The sequence below is a fragment of the Gymnoscopelus braueri genome (genome assembly GCF_963280865.1).
Source record: "Gymnoscopelus braueri genome assembly, chromosome: 13".
Classification (NCBI taxonomy): domain Eukaryota; kingdom Metazoa; phylum Chordata; class Actinopteri; order Myctophiformes; family Myctophidae; genus Gymnoscopelus; species Gymnoscopelus braueri.
Window position 1 is genome coordinate 52,088,336 of NC_137615.1, and position 14,480 is coordinate 52,102,815.

The 14,480-nt window shown below is 40.6% G+C and overlaps 2 protein-coding genes across 2 annotated transcripts in view; both read left to right on the forward strand.

Annotated features, from left to right (window-relative positions):
* ccdc171 (coiled-coil domain containing 171) overlaps positions 1–11,023 on the forward strand; it is an 87,831-nt gene extending 76,808 nt beyond the window's left edge. Inside the window, exon 25 of the transcript XR_013934268.1 lies at positions 10,989–11,023. The gene's annotated coding sequence lies outside the window, so the exon portion shown is untranslated. The remainder of the gene's footprint in view (positions 1–10,988) is intronic.
* atxn2l (ataxin 2-like) overlaps positions 6,016–14,480 on the forward strand; it is a 37,549-nt gene continuing 29,084 nt past the window's right edge. The window contains 5 exon segments of the mRNA XM_080446454.1: positions 6,016–6,151; positions 8,577–8,622; positions 10,513–10,569; positions 12,409–12,480; positions 13,654–13,915. Of these exon segments, the coding sequence (XP_080302580.1) occupies positions 6,135–6,151; positions 8,577–8,622; positions 10,513–10,569; positions 12,409–12,480; positions 13,654–13,915 (454 nt within the window). The 5' untranslated portion in view covers positions 6,016–6,134.

Consider the following 14,480-nt stretch of genomic DNA (forward strand, 5'->3'; position numbering starts at 1 on the left):
TGACTGAACTGTCTAAGATTCAATAAAACAAATTAAACAATTGAGTCAGCTGAACGTCACCGAAAACCACATTTCCAAAGTGCCAGACGATGTTAAGAATCTCTCTCCGTGCTTCAAATCCTCGACCTGAGTAACAATCGTATTAATGATTTAAACTGCTTCGACTTCTTAAATTTAACCAGAATCAGACACCTTCAGCTAGATTACAACCACATTATTTGAACTCAAACCGTGTGTTTTTCCACATCTTAATGAACTAAAGGTTCTAACTCTAATGGCGCCACATTCAAGACGGGCCTACACAAACTAGAATTTTTGGATTTAAGAATGAATGACTTATGAGTACGAAATCGTTCAAGCACTTACAATAGACATGGAATGCAATAAGTTGGCTGTCTACGATCCATGGAACAGCGACTTTTTTGAAGGACTAGATGAACTTGAAACACTTAGTCTAAATTTGAATAACCAATTCAAAATGACATCTTCACCTCCCAATGAGTTACACTGGCAAAACTACGATACCACCTTAATGCAGAGCCTGAAGTGCTTAACGATTAACAATTCAGTCCACAAAAAACTGTTTACATACATCGTATGGGACATGCTCTCAAATATGAAACATTTAGAACATTTGTATGTTGTCCATGGTGAACCACTGGACCCGAACTCATTTAAATATATACCACAGCTGAAGACTCTTCCTTAAAAAGCTGTAATCTGGCGTCCCTGGATTTCCTGGCACAAGCCAATCTGACTCAACTCTTTTGGTTGGACCTGAGCCAGAATGAGTTGACGGTGACCAAAGTCTCTGCGTTCAGTTTTCTCCATGCTCTCAGGTATATTAAAATGGGTGACAACCCTTTAGCTTGTGATTGTTCTAATACTGACTTTCAGCAGTGGATGCTGTACAACAACCAAACACTGGTAGTTGACGCTCACCGTCATCGCTACACATATGGCATTCCTCTGGCTAAAAAGGGAACCCGGTTTCTGGACTTTGACTATAATTCCTGTTGGCTGGACGGTGGACGCTAGCTTCATCTGCTTCATTTCCTCTACTTGTGCGATTGTGCCAACTATGCTCACATCCTCCCCCTACCACTCCCTGAGGTTGCATCTCTAATCTATGCCTACTACCTCTTCCTGGCTCTTTATGATGCCAAGGGAAGAAAGAGGGGGTCTCCTCAGCGCTACGATGCCTTCATCTCCTACAACGTTCACGATGAGCTCTGGGTTTACAGAGAAAAGCTTCCAGTGCTGGAGGGAGAGCAGGGCTGGAGACTCTGTCTGCACCACAAAGACTTCACGCCAGGTACAATCCTCCCGGTCTCTAAGTAATACTGTATTTATCTTAATAGATCTGTAGGAACCTCTCTCTGTCTGAAAAACTTCAGACAGAGAGAGGTTGTCTATAGTGGCATTATTATTACAGTAAGTGACTATCTATCTATCTATCTATCTATCTGTCTCTCAAGAAGTGAATTAGTTTTTAATGTGGTGTGAATAATGTTTGTACGGTTTGTTTGTTTCCAGGTAAACCCATCATAGAGAACATTACAGAAAGACCATCTGTGTGATCAGCCATCATTACCTGGAGAGTGAATGGTGCGCTAGAGAGATCTTAACCTCGCGTCACCAGTCTTTCCACCTCGAAGGAAAGCCTGGTATGCGTTACTAAAGACCCATATGATCCGGTCTAGGCCACGCCTACTGAAAAAAAAAAGAAAAGATAATCCTCTTTCCGGATTGTCGCGATCCGGTTTTGCAGTGCCGCTTTGTTTTGGTTCCCCAATCCCTATTTAAATGGAATAAAATTTCCCCATGGGATAATATGGATATGGAAAAATAAGCTAAACTACGCGCATCAAGGATTTTATTAGGACGGACCTATTTTGGGGTGAGACGTCTTTCCGGTTTGTCGCGATCCGGTCGCTGATGACGCGGATGACGTAGAGCTCCCGACCGGATCATATACCCGAAAAGGAATGCTGCCCAGGCTAGAGAGATCTAGATGGCCAGGTGGGGGCAGTATCGCTTAGCCTGGAATCCAGACTGATTCGCTCCATAGACCAATTATTTGTTGACCAACATTGAGACTGGACGCACAGGTGACTGTTTCATGTAATCAATTCCGAACAGACACCCAAACCTGTTGTTATGGGGTGCGCTGGTTTCAGTTCATTCAACCCCCTCTTGTGTGTTGGCTAGTGAGGTGCGCCCTAGCGAGACACATGTACTTCACCCCGCAACGGTATTGCTCGCCGAGAATAGCTGACATACAAGCTCACAACCGCGTCGCAGATGAGACCATTGTGAGCTTGGAGGTCTGCTATTCTCGGCCATTCTAAGCATTCTTCCTCCACACTGGGAGAAAAACAGCATCTGAAAGTTTGATGGGATGCATTTTTACACGTGAGGCTGTGACCACTTTTACATTGTATCTTATGAGCGCTGGGGTTCAGTTGGTGCCGGCCTGCGCGCGCATACTGGTTCTTATCAGTGTGACGTTGAATTTTTCCCTTGTTTTTTGGTCACTTCATTTTGGACGGAGGTATTTAATACCTTATTTTGTGTAACTCAACTATAGACCCTAAACCATTGACTGCATTGTTTGGAGTACCCCCGCAGGGAACACCAATATCGACTCACTAAACTAAAGCTACTGTATAGCATTCTCCACTTTACTTGCTAGACGCCTGATACTTTTTAGTTTGAAAAAAGCAATGCCGCCATCTCTCAAACGCTGGGTGGAGGATGTTATGTCACATCTTAAACTTGAACTTAAGTATACAATCAGAGGTTCCACCCATAATAAAGAAAAACATCACATGGATGCAACTGGGACGTATCACCAGTGTTGTAGCCTGGGGTCATCGGGTGTTTCGGGTCTCGCAACATACAACATACACCCTCGCCCAGGTGACCCAGCCAGGGTTGATCAAGCCCCGACTTACGTCCCAGTAGCTACCCACGGTCAGTCCTATAGGGAAAGACAGGGCCACTCAGTCCGCTTCTCCGGAAGTACTCTGCCGGGACTCGGGGAGGCTCTGGCACGTGGAGGGACTAGGCTCTGTGGGTTCTTTCCTGGCCGGGCTCCTCCTTCGTCTCACCAGGTCCAGGACCTGAGCGCTGCGCCACATCCGGTGCACCGCCCCGATCCAAACATTTCCTTCTGGCGTGATGGTTCCTTTGGCCGTGGTGGTACTGCAGGCTCCACTTGCGGATTGCTTGAATGGCCCTCCTAAAGGCCTCACCGTGGGTTTGTTGGGCTTCTTCCTCACGGAAGACACAGCCTGGGGCGCTAACCCACACTGCTCCCGGGATGCCGTCTACATTCCAGCTGTCAACAGTCTCTCCTGTGGTCACCAAACTATTCCTGGTTGTCACATAGTCTATTCCTATGAGCCACTATAAATAGAATAACTAATAAAGAAAAACATCACATGGATGCAACTGGAATATGTTATGGTCTTGGCAACCGTTTCTGTCTTATTTTGAAGATGTTTTTCCTACCGTTGCAATTTAGCCATGGGCCATTATTTTCTCCCCTCCCCTTTACCCCATCCACCTAGTTATAGTTAATTGTATTATATTGATTTCTGATTTTGCATTTTAATTTGTTCTATATTGATTACATTTTTTGTAGTATTGCACTCGCTTTCTGTGCCAAGACTTTCAAAATCTTAGTAGATCGGCTATTTTCACTATTGAACAGGCCTTAACCCTATGTCACCAAACGTATCATATATGATACACACATTACACTGATTTTTTAATAAATCAGTGTAATCAATACTTGGACCAAGAACCTGTTGTATCATATCTGACACATCCCCACTTCCCCCTGGACCATACCATTTGCACTGCAGGTAGTTACAGAGCCTCAGGTGGTCTGACCCAAAATGGCTGCCATCAACTAAACAGGAGAGGTTGATGCGCTACTAACAAATAATTATTTTTTAAGCAGTTCGGGTACGTTTTCCTAGTATATCTTTACTAATATTTTGAAATAAGTGTTGGATAACTTGAATGCACTTAAGAGCTCTCAAAATTTAGCATTTGAGTTTGTTTTTTATGATGTCAAAAGTGTTTGTATCATATTTGATACTACAGCTCTATAGTCCTTTACGATTTGTATCATATTTGATACTACAGGTCTAAAATGTTTTTTTTTGTAATGTTAAAACCGACTTGATTTTTTTTTTTGTTTCAAAATTTTATCCCACGATTTTGTAACCCTATTTTTTACACCCAGTGCCAATCTCTATGTAATCCTGGGCACTACACTCCCTCTGCCAACCTAGGGAGGCCAGGGCCGAGCTCATGCCTCCTTCAATGCATGAGAGCCAACTGACCTTCTTATCACCTGACAGGGGAGAGTTTCCCTGGTTGGACGTAGCGCGTGGAAGGAACACGTTATTCCAACCAGTTCCTTTCCCCTCCATCAGGCGCCCCGGCTGGCCAGGGGGAGGCAGTAAAACCGACTTGAAATACCCCTTTTAATACCCCTTGTATCAAATATGATACAACAAATAAATGATACAAAGGAATGTTAAAAAAAATAAAACAAAATCAAAAATGTTTTAGGACCCAATAAAGTGTCCCTTTTCAAAATTCTGGAATTTTCTGATAGTTTCATAGTTCAGGTTCTAGAGGGTTAAGTGGTTAATTCCTTATGTATTTTTGTAAGTTTGGGCCCTGGGTCTAGGGAGAATCTGTCTTTTGGGTCTCAAGCTCAAAGGTTTTGGAAACACTGAGACAGCAGGGGTTTTCAGGGTGAAGGTATTGCATGTGGTCTCTTTTATTTTAAATATATTTACTACTTTTATTTAGTAGTGTGGACAGACTTAGACCACGCCCCGTGTGTGTGTGTGTGTGTGTGTGTGTGTGTGTGTGTGTGTGTGTGTGTGTGTGTGTGTGTGTGTGTGTGTGTGTGTGTGTGTGTGTGTGTGTGTGTGTGTGTGTGTGTGTGTGTGGGTGTGTGCGCGTGCGTGCGTGTGTGTGTGTGGTCAGTAGATGTCCTCATAGTGACACAGAATTCCAATGAATAACCTCCATGTCCTCATCACTGACCGACATTCAGACCAATGGGAAGACGCGCACACATGATTGACGGCCACGTCGTCCACTCACGATCCAAAGCACAGGCCGTGGGCGGGTTCCTTCTGAGGAGCGCTCGTTCATGAGACCCAGTCTTTCCGGACGCAGATACAGTAAATCACCAAACTCACCTCTGAAAGCAACGTTTATGTCGACATACATACAAGCAAAAATAAATAAATAATATAACAATAATAATAAATAATAACACATCATAAACAAAATAAATATAAACCAAAAAAATATATATTATACATTATGATATATATCATGATGATAAATGTTTTGTTTGGTTTCTATCTAGTATTGGATCACAAGACGGTCATCTGTCATGACCGTCTTGGATGATCTTCAAAATAGTGTTTGCACTTTTCCCCTTTTCAGCCCGTACATCTACATAAACGTTCAGATTTCAAATATAAAGTGCTTACTCCATGACCACTGATGTTACAAGTATGTACGGGCCCTCAGAAATACATGTATCTTCCGTATTGTTCAATAAAAAGCATTTGAATCCGATCGTTGGTCATTTTCTCAGCATGCTTTCAACTACGTGACCCTATCGGTTGGAAGGTGTATTACACTTTGATACATTATAACTCTATAAGAAAATGCCCACTAATCGAATTAAAATGCTCTTTTATTGAACAATACGGAAGTTACGGGTACTTTTGAGAGACCGGACATAATTGTAACATCCATGGCCATGGGGTAGGCACTTTATATTTAAAATTTGAACTCTTATGTAGATGTACGGGCCAAAAAGGGAGTAAGTGCAAACACTATTTTGAAAATAATCCAAGACTGTCTTGTAATAAAGGCTAGTTTCTACTGTCTAACTGTTTTTACCCCCCGCCCGCCGGCGGCAGGGCAGTAGGCCATTCGCCGGGTGTTGTGGAATCAAGCGCGCCTCGGCGCAGTGTTTTTGTTGTTGTTCTCATCGACGGTGTGAGAGACGGTGTGTTATTGTTATTGTTGTTGTTGTTGTTCTACATAACCACAGCGTCGACATTAGGAGCGGATGATCGGGGATGCACATGACTAAAAAGTACCTTTGATCTTATTATTCTACAACACGATCGTTAAGAAACAAGCATTAAAGGGGAAATCCACCCATTTTCAATATTTAACTATGTCATTAATATAGCATAAAGGAGTTGTGTGGAAATAAGAAAAAATTAAAAAAAAAATTAACATTGCAAAAAAATGTAACATTGCAAAAAAATTAACATTGCAAATTACACTGTGATGACTCATCATGGTGTAATTTGCAATGTTAATTTTTTTGCAATGTTACATTTTTTTGCAATGTTAATTTTTTTTTTAATTTTTTCTTATTTCCACACAACTCCTTTATGCTATATTAATGACATAGTTAAATATTGAAAATGGGTGGATTTCCCCTTTAAGTAGACACGGTAGCTGTAGCTGGGGTTAGCAGCCAGCTAGAAGCTAACTTAATAACAATATTTACTAAACGATGGCTGCAGCTGTCGATTCATCGACAGCTGCAGCCATCGTTTAGTTAATATTGTCTTCATAGCGGTTATTCTGTCGATCACTTGGTCGATTATTGTGTTAATCGAGAATGTGTGTGTTTTTTTAATATATATTTTTTGTAATTATTTTATTTATGTATCAACTCATCAGCGTACACATTGCATTGATTAAACAAAAACGATCGATTTGTCTGATTAAGCCCTATTTTATACGGTGGCATCATGCGTAAATAGCCTAGAGATCTAGAAGATCACACCATGGCATGTTATCGAGCTTACAGATGACGTGCTATTTTACACTATTATGCTATTCAAATTTTTAAATAATCGATTTGTGTTGCATCCCTATCTAATAACATTTATAGAATAGTAATGATGATGTTGACATTCATATCAGGGTCGATTCGGTGCATTGTTTGTGATGTTAGTGTGTAATCTGGGCTGGTGGCACCATGTCAGCTGACCAGCCTGCTGGGCACTTACCTCAGATCAACTTTATTGTTCCTTCCAGTGACCAGTGTTGCCATGTCTGCTGATTATTATGAGCGACTTTGGGCTTGTTCTTTTCTGTAAAGTCGCTTGTAAATATTGGTAGTTGCTTATTTGGGCTTAATTGTTTCTAAAGTTTAGTTGTTTTTTTGGGCTTAATTGTTTTAAAGTGTAGTTGTTTATTTGGGCTTGTTTCTAAAGTGTAGTTGTTTATTTGGGCTTGTTTCTAAAGTGTAGTTGCTTATTTGGGCTTGTTTCTAAAGTTTAGTTGTTTATTTGGGCTTAATTGTTTCTAAAGTGTAGTTGTTTATCTGTGCTTGTTTCTAAAGTGTAGTTGCTTATTTGTGCTTGTTTCTAAAGTGTAGTTGTTTATTTGTGCTTGCTTCTAAAGTGTTATTGCTTATTTGGGCTTGTTTCTAAAGTGTGGTTGCTTATTTGGGCTTGTTTCTAAAGTGTAATTGCTTATTTGGGCTTGTTTCTAAAGTGTAATTGCTTATTTGGGCTTGTTTCTAAAGTGTAGTTGCTTATTTGGGCTTGTTTCTAAAGTGTAATAGCTTATTTGGGCTTGTTTCTAAAGTGTAATTGCTTATTTGGGCTTGTTTCTAAAGTGTAATTGCTTATTTGGGCTTGTTTCTAAAGTGTAATTGCTTATTTGGGCTTGTTTCTAAAGTGTAATTGCTTATTTGGGCTTGTTTCTAAAGTGTAGTTGCTTATTTGGGCTTGTTTCTAAAGTGTAATAGCTTATTTGGGCTTGTTTCTAAAGTGTAATTGCTTATTTGGGCTTGTTTCTAAAGTGTAATTGCTTATTTGGGCTTGTTTCTAAAGTGTAATTGCTTATTTGGGCTTGTTTCTAAAGTGTAATTGCTTATTTGGGCTTGTTTCTAAAGTGTAATTGCTTATTTGGGATTGTTTCTAAAGTGTAATTGCTTATTTGGGGCTTGTTTTAAACCCTTTTTTAACCCTTCATGGTGCACTGTGCTACTACCCGTTTTGGTGCCCCCCAGGACCGTTTTGTCAGTATTTGGGCTTGTTTCTAAAGTGTAGTCGTTTATTTGGGCTAGTTTCTAAAGTGTATAGTTGCTTATTTTAGGCTTGTTTCCTAAATGCTGTTTAAACCAGTGGTTCTTTTCATGTCAAGGACCCCCCCCCAAAAAAAAATATCTATATGTAACCGTCATCTGAAAGCATTTTTGTGCCAGGGGCCCCCTTACCAGATTTGTATTTTCACTTTTCTTTTTTTTTTTTAATAGCAGATCTACAAGCTCACAACACGTCGCATCGCGACGCATTGTCTATGATCGGCTATTTTCAAATAGCCGTAGCCTATTAGTAGTTGCTTCTTTTGGGCTTGTTTTCAAAGACCCGGTTGCTTATTTCTCTCACAAAATCTGGCCACACTTGCTAGTGACACCCAGGGAGAGCCCTCTCACTGTTGTAATAACCAGCTTATAACGTTAGAACTAATCACTGTTTTATTTTTTCCAGGACAAGAAACACAATGAAGCCACCGTCACAGAGTCAGTCATCTCCCGTAAGTATTTTAATGTCATATTCTTATTTCTGGAACATTAGAAAAGTTTACACACAAACCAGACTCTTCTGGCTCAGTGATTGATTCTCAACCCTATTCAAGGACCCCCCAGAAATGCAGTGGTGGAAAAAGTACTCACATTTTGTACTACTAAAAGTATCAATACTGCAATGTAGAAATATGAAATATGTTACAAGTGAATGTCCGGAATTCAAAATGAACTTGAGTAAAAGTACAAAAGTATTGGTATCAAAATGTACTTAGAGTACCAAAAGTAGAAAGTACTCATTATGCAGAATATCCCATTTCACAAGTTTTGAAATGGATAAAATGGATGCGAATCATTTGAAAATAGCAGATCTACAAGCTTGTGAGCTTTTAGAGCTGCTATTTTCAAATGGCCGATATGTATATAGGGCTGAAGTGGTTAGTGTATGTTTTGTAATAATAATCAAAATCTACAAAGTAACTAGTAACTAAAGTTTTCAAATAATTGTAGTGGAGTAAAAGTATAATATTTGCCTCTGAGATGTAGCGGAGTAGAAGTAAAAGTACCGAACATTGGACATACTCCAGTAAAGTTAAAATACCCCAAAGATTTACTCAAATACATTACTTGAGTAAATGTACTTAGTAACTTTCCACCACTGACTAAATGTATATACTATCTTATCTCCGTATTTTCGTTTGTGTTTTTTTGGTAAATGAACGCCCTACTTGATCACACTACAACGTCACGCTGAAGCATCTAAAGTAGCAGAGCCTTCACAACACATTTTGAGCTTGTAGATCTGCTACTTTTGCTATTTTTGTATTTGAATCCTGAAAACAGTTTTGGACATACAGTCCAAATGTAATTTGGTTTCCACCCGACAGAGAAGATATACTGTACATGTTGGTGGCAGTTAGGGTAGCTTGTTATGGAGCTTTTTGAAACAAAAAGCAGCCATCTTTCAGGATTTTGCCGTCACTCTTTGGACAATTAGCAGCATTTCCCCCCAAAACTATTTAAACTAGTATACACTATCTCTGGCACACAAATCTGCACTGTAAAATCCTCAGTGTTCATTTAACCCCATTAAGACCGGGAACGCATCTGTGTCATTTTTAGATTTCTTTGGCTATTCAAAAATAGCAGATCTACAAGCTCATAGCTATGAGCTTGTAGATCTGCATTTTTTTGTTTTTAATCGTGAACATATTTTGTGCAAATCTTTGAATATATATATCTTTTAAAGCAAACATAGCAAACAAAGCAAACCCGGCAACAGTGGTGTTAATATAGCGCCACAGTCATTTGAACCACTGTATCCATTTATATGTTGGCTATTCAATAAATGCAGATATACAAGCTTGTAGCGTGACACTTGGTGCCGCGCTGCAAGCTTGTACATCTGCTATTTTTTGAAAATGTTCAAAAAATATTTGGATAAAGTTTGAATAATTTAAAAAAAAAATTCTAACACAAATATACTCTTCTGGGGGGTCCCTGACACACAACATTTTTAGATGGGGGGGGGGGGGGTCGCGGCCAAATACATTATTATTCTTTGTGTCTTCTTTCCTCTCTCTCTCTCTCTCTCACACATCAAGTGGCATTAGTCCATTACTGACACATTTCCACCAAAACATGGATGTATTATGTAATGTTTCTCAAGTCAATCGCGTACATTTTTTAAATTGCGTCGGTCAAGTGCAAAAGACACCATTGGAGTGCATTGTCGTCACAGGGTCGGGAAAGCAGCAAACCCATGGAAGTCAGCATTATTACACCATAGGGGGGTGTAAGTGATATGTTTTTGTTTAGAATAAAAAGGTCAAAGTTCAAAGCCATCGTGTCATTTGAGAGCCTTGACCTTGTCCTTGTTGTTGTGTTGTCGTTGCCTGCAGGTCTTCGAGGGCGTCTACAGCAATGCCCGCATGCTTCATTTTCTCACTGCCGTTGTGGTGAGTCCTGTTACGCACATACGCTCGTGCTTTTGTATCGGAGGTCCCATTTGGATTTGACATAATATTAGGGCTGTCAGAAGATTAACCCATTAAGACCTGGAACGCATCTATGTGTCATTTTCAGATTTCTTTGGGCTATTCAAAAATAGCAGATCTACAAGCTCATAGCGCGGCACCGAGTGCCGCGCTACGAGCTTGTAGATCTGCTATTTTCTTTTTAAAAATCGTGACAATTTGTGCAAATCTTTGAATATATATATATATTTTAAAGCGATTTTTATTCCTCAAATCTTTGCTTCTGGGGGTCCCTGGAACAAAATATTTTGAGAAGGGGGGTCCGCGGACAAATACATATAATCTTGGGTGGTCCTTGACATGAAAAAGTTTGAGAACCACTGATATTATAGCAACAGAAGTGTTTCAGAAAACTGTTAGGATTTAGAAGACATTTGTAGAATTCCGAGAAGCAAAGATTTGAGTTACAAATGTTCGCTTTAAAAAAACATATATATTCAAAGATTTGCACACATTTTCAAGATTTTTCAAAAAAATAGCAGATCTACAAGCTCGTAGCGCGGCACTCGGTGCTGCGCTATGAGCTTGTAGATCTGCTATTTTTCAATAGCCAAAGAAATCTAAAGTGACACAGATGCTTGCCCGGTCTTCTACTCGTCGCCTATTTCAAATGAATTGTGATTAATCCCCATTTATAAATATGCCCAAAATATGCCAATTTTCTCTGTATGTTGTTATATACCCGGTCGTGTGAATTCACATTAATGTTCACATTATCATGTGTGTTCTGTAGACCGGTCTGGGCCCAAGCGCTATGGGTGGGCGTTTTGCAGAAACCAAAAAGTGGAAGAGCCAATCATGTGTCTGCGCTGACCACCTACCCATACATTATCCCGCTTATTACACGGCTACTTTAAAAAAAAAAAAGACCCAAAAGTAACAACAAAACAAAGTATTTCCTTGCTTACGGCAATGAAAGTATTCCATGTGTGTTGGGCTGGGCGGAATAGTTCGCCTCGGAAAGCAATTTAAAGTATTCCATAACGTGACCGGAAGACTCGCCCCAAAACACGCTCGCCCCCCATTCTATATACCGCCGGATTTGACCAATTGACCAATCAGAATCAAGCATTCAACCAAGCCGTGTAATAATGAGGTTTATTAACTAGCTACTTATAGTGTGTGTGTGTGTGTGTGTGTGTGTGTGTGTGTGTGTGTGTGTGTGTGTGTGTGTGTGTGTGTGTGTGTGTGTGTGTGTGTGTGTGTGTGTGGGGGGCTGTCTGCAGTCAGTAACGGAGCCGTTCTGTCACAAATACCAGCTAGAAGAACCACACCTAACATGAAAAGCTGATTCAAATCAAAAGCAATGCATTCATTTCATAAATCAGGGGTCTTCAACATTTTTCAGACCAAATACCCCCTAGCTGAGTCAGAGATGAAGCAGGGACGGGACCCCCTCTATATTGTTTAAAATTGTGTTTCAGATTAAACTCTTTTTTCCCCCTACTTGGTCTGCTCTTTTTTCCCTCTACACCAAACCTCTTTAGCCAAAAATAGCAGATCTACAAGCTCACAACGCCTCGCAGTGCTAGGCGTTGTGAGCTTGTAGATCTGCTATTTTTGGCTAAAGTTCTCCTCAGAAAAGGGATGCTAGGGTTCAAGTGGTTAATGTAAAAATACATTTAATCATATCACACAAAGATTTGGCGGGCCCCCCTGTAGTAACTCTGAGGACCCCCCCAGGGGTCCCGGAACCCCTGTTGAAGACCCCATGACATGGAGAAACAACTTGAAGCTATGTGTCATTGTGGTTGTCTGCAGGGCTCCACCTGTGACGTGCAGGTGAAGAACGGCACAGTGTATGAAGGGATCTTTAAGACACTAAGCTCACAGGTAAACTAACCCAGCGGTTCTCCAACCTTTTTCGTGTGTCAAGGACCCCCCCGAATTGATATGTATTTGGCCCCATCTGAAATGGCTTTGTGCCAGGGACCCCCCCCCCTCCCAGAAGATGTATGTAAAATATATATATATATATAGGTACTAAATATTAAAAAGTTTTTTTTCAAATATATATATATATTTTTTAAGTAGCAGATTGCAAGCTTGTACGTCTGCCAGAAGAGAAGATTTACATGAAAAAACAATCATCTAAATTATTCAAAAGTCTTCCAAACATTTTGGATTATTTTTCAAATATTTTCAAAAATAGCCTATTGGCAAGCTTTGGCACAAAGTGACACGCTGTGAGCTTGTAGATCTGCTATTTTTTAATAGCCAATGTATAAATGGATAAAAGGGGTTAACTTAAAATGATTGTGATGATGCTGTATTAACATATTTTGCTGAGGACCCCCTGGAACCCCATTATAAGCATACTTATAATGCTCTATACTTTGCTTATAACAGTGTACAATTATAGTTTTAAGAACTCACATCCTAAAGCCTTCTGTAATGACTTATACTGTAAGGTGAAGTATAAATGCAATACAATCTGCTTTTAACACTGTATTATTACAGGTATAACAAAAATCACACCCTGTGTGAAGTGGGCGGTGTCTTGCTAGCACATGTACAAAAGATAAATACATTTATTGAAACACTCTTTATGATGGACGAAACCATAACTTGAAAAAAACAAATTTTTGTTTTTTTTCAAGTTATGGTTCCTTATATAGGGCTATGCACATGTGTCATGTGACACTGGCCAATCACAGTCCTGAATAGACTGTGATTGGCCAATCACAGCGCAGGATAATTCTACAAATTTCCTGGGCCCAGATCACAGCGCAGGAAAATGTACATTTTTCCAAATCTCACTTATAGGGGCGGTTTCACCGCCCAAAAATTATGTGAGTATCCAGCAATTATGACGTATTATAATTCTTGACGTTATAAGTCATTATAGAATGCCTTATAATGTGTTATAATTATGGTTATAAAGCATTATTAGTATTTATGAGTTCTTATCTTACTATAAATGCACCGATTCTCTGTATGTCTGTAAGCCACGTATCTCAAGAACCGTTCGTGTCGTGTTTTCTTTCTTTCTTCTCTTCTTCGCAGTGTGACCTGGCTGTGGACGCCGTCCACAAGTGTAGCGATGGCGTCACCGCCGGAGAAGGAGGCGGGGGAGGAGGAGGAGGAGAGGAAGGGGGAGGGGATGGGGGCGGGGGAGGGGGCGGGGGCGGGGGCGTCCCCCCCGAGTCGTCGGCGCCCCCGCCGCCGCCCCCCAAGATCGAGGAGATCATGGACACCATGGTGTTCAGCCCCGCCGACCTGGTGACCATGACATGCCGCGACGTGGACCTCAACTACGCCATCAGAGGTATGGCCGCCACCAGCGTGACACTATAATCTAAACTAGGGGTGGAAAATAAAATCGATTCATAGATTAATTTAGATTCTGGCATGGACGATTATGAATCGATTCACAAATGTCAAAACAAAAACAAAAAAATCATCATCCTCCTATAATTCCACAAAGCTCTGTGTGGGTGGTGAGCCCAAAATCGGGTGGTGAGCCCAAAATGTCTTCTTCCCGGTTCTCCTCAGTGGCTGGAGCAATTGATCTGAATTTGCACACAGCCATTCACCATTATTAACATGTGCATGGAACAGCGAAGCCCGTTTTTCGCTTTCCCCACATGCCAGCTGTTTATTAGCGTTTTTGTGTTCAATGTGCGCATTTTTTTTATTATAGGCAAATCCGCTGGTATATAGAATGGGGGCCATTGTGTTTTGGGGCGAGTCTTACCGTACCGAGGTTACCTTATGGACTACTGTCATTTGTTCACTGGGCGAACTTCTCCGCCCAGCCCAATACTTATGTAATACTTTCATTGCCGTAAACAAGGAAATACTTGTTTTGTTGTTACTTTTGGGTCAATGTA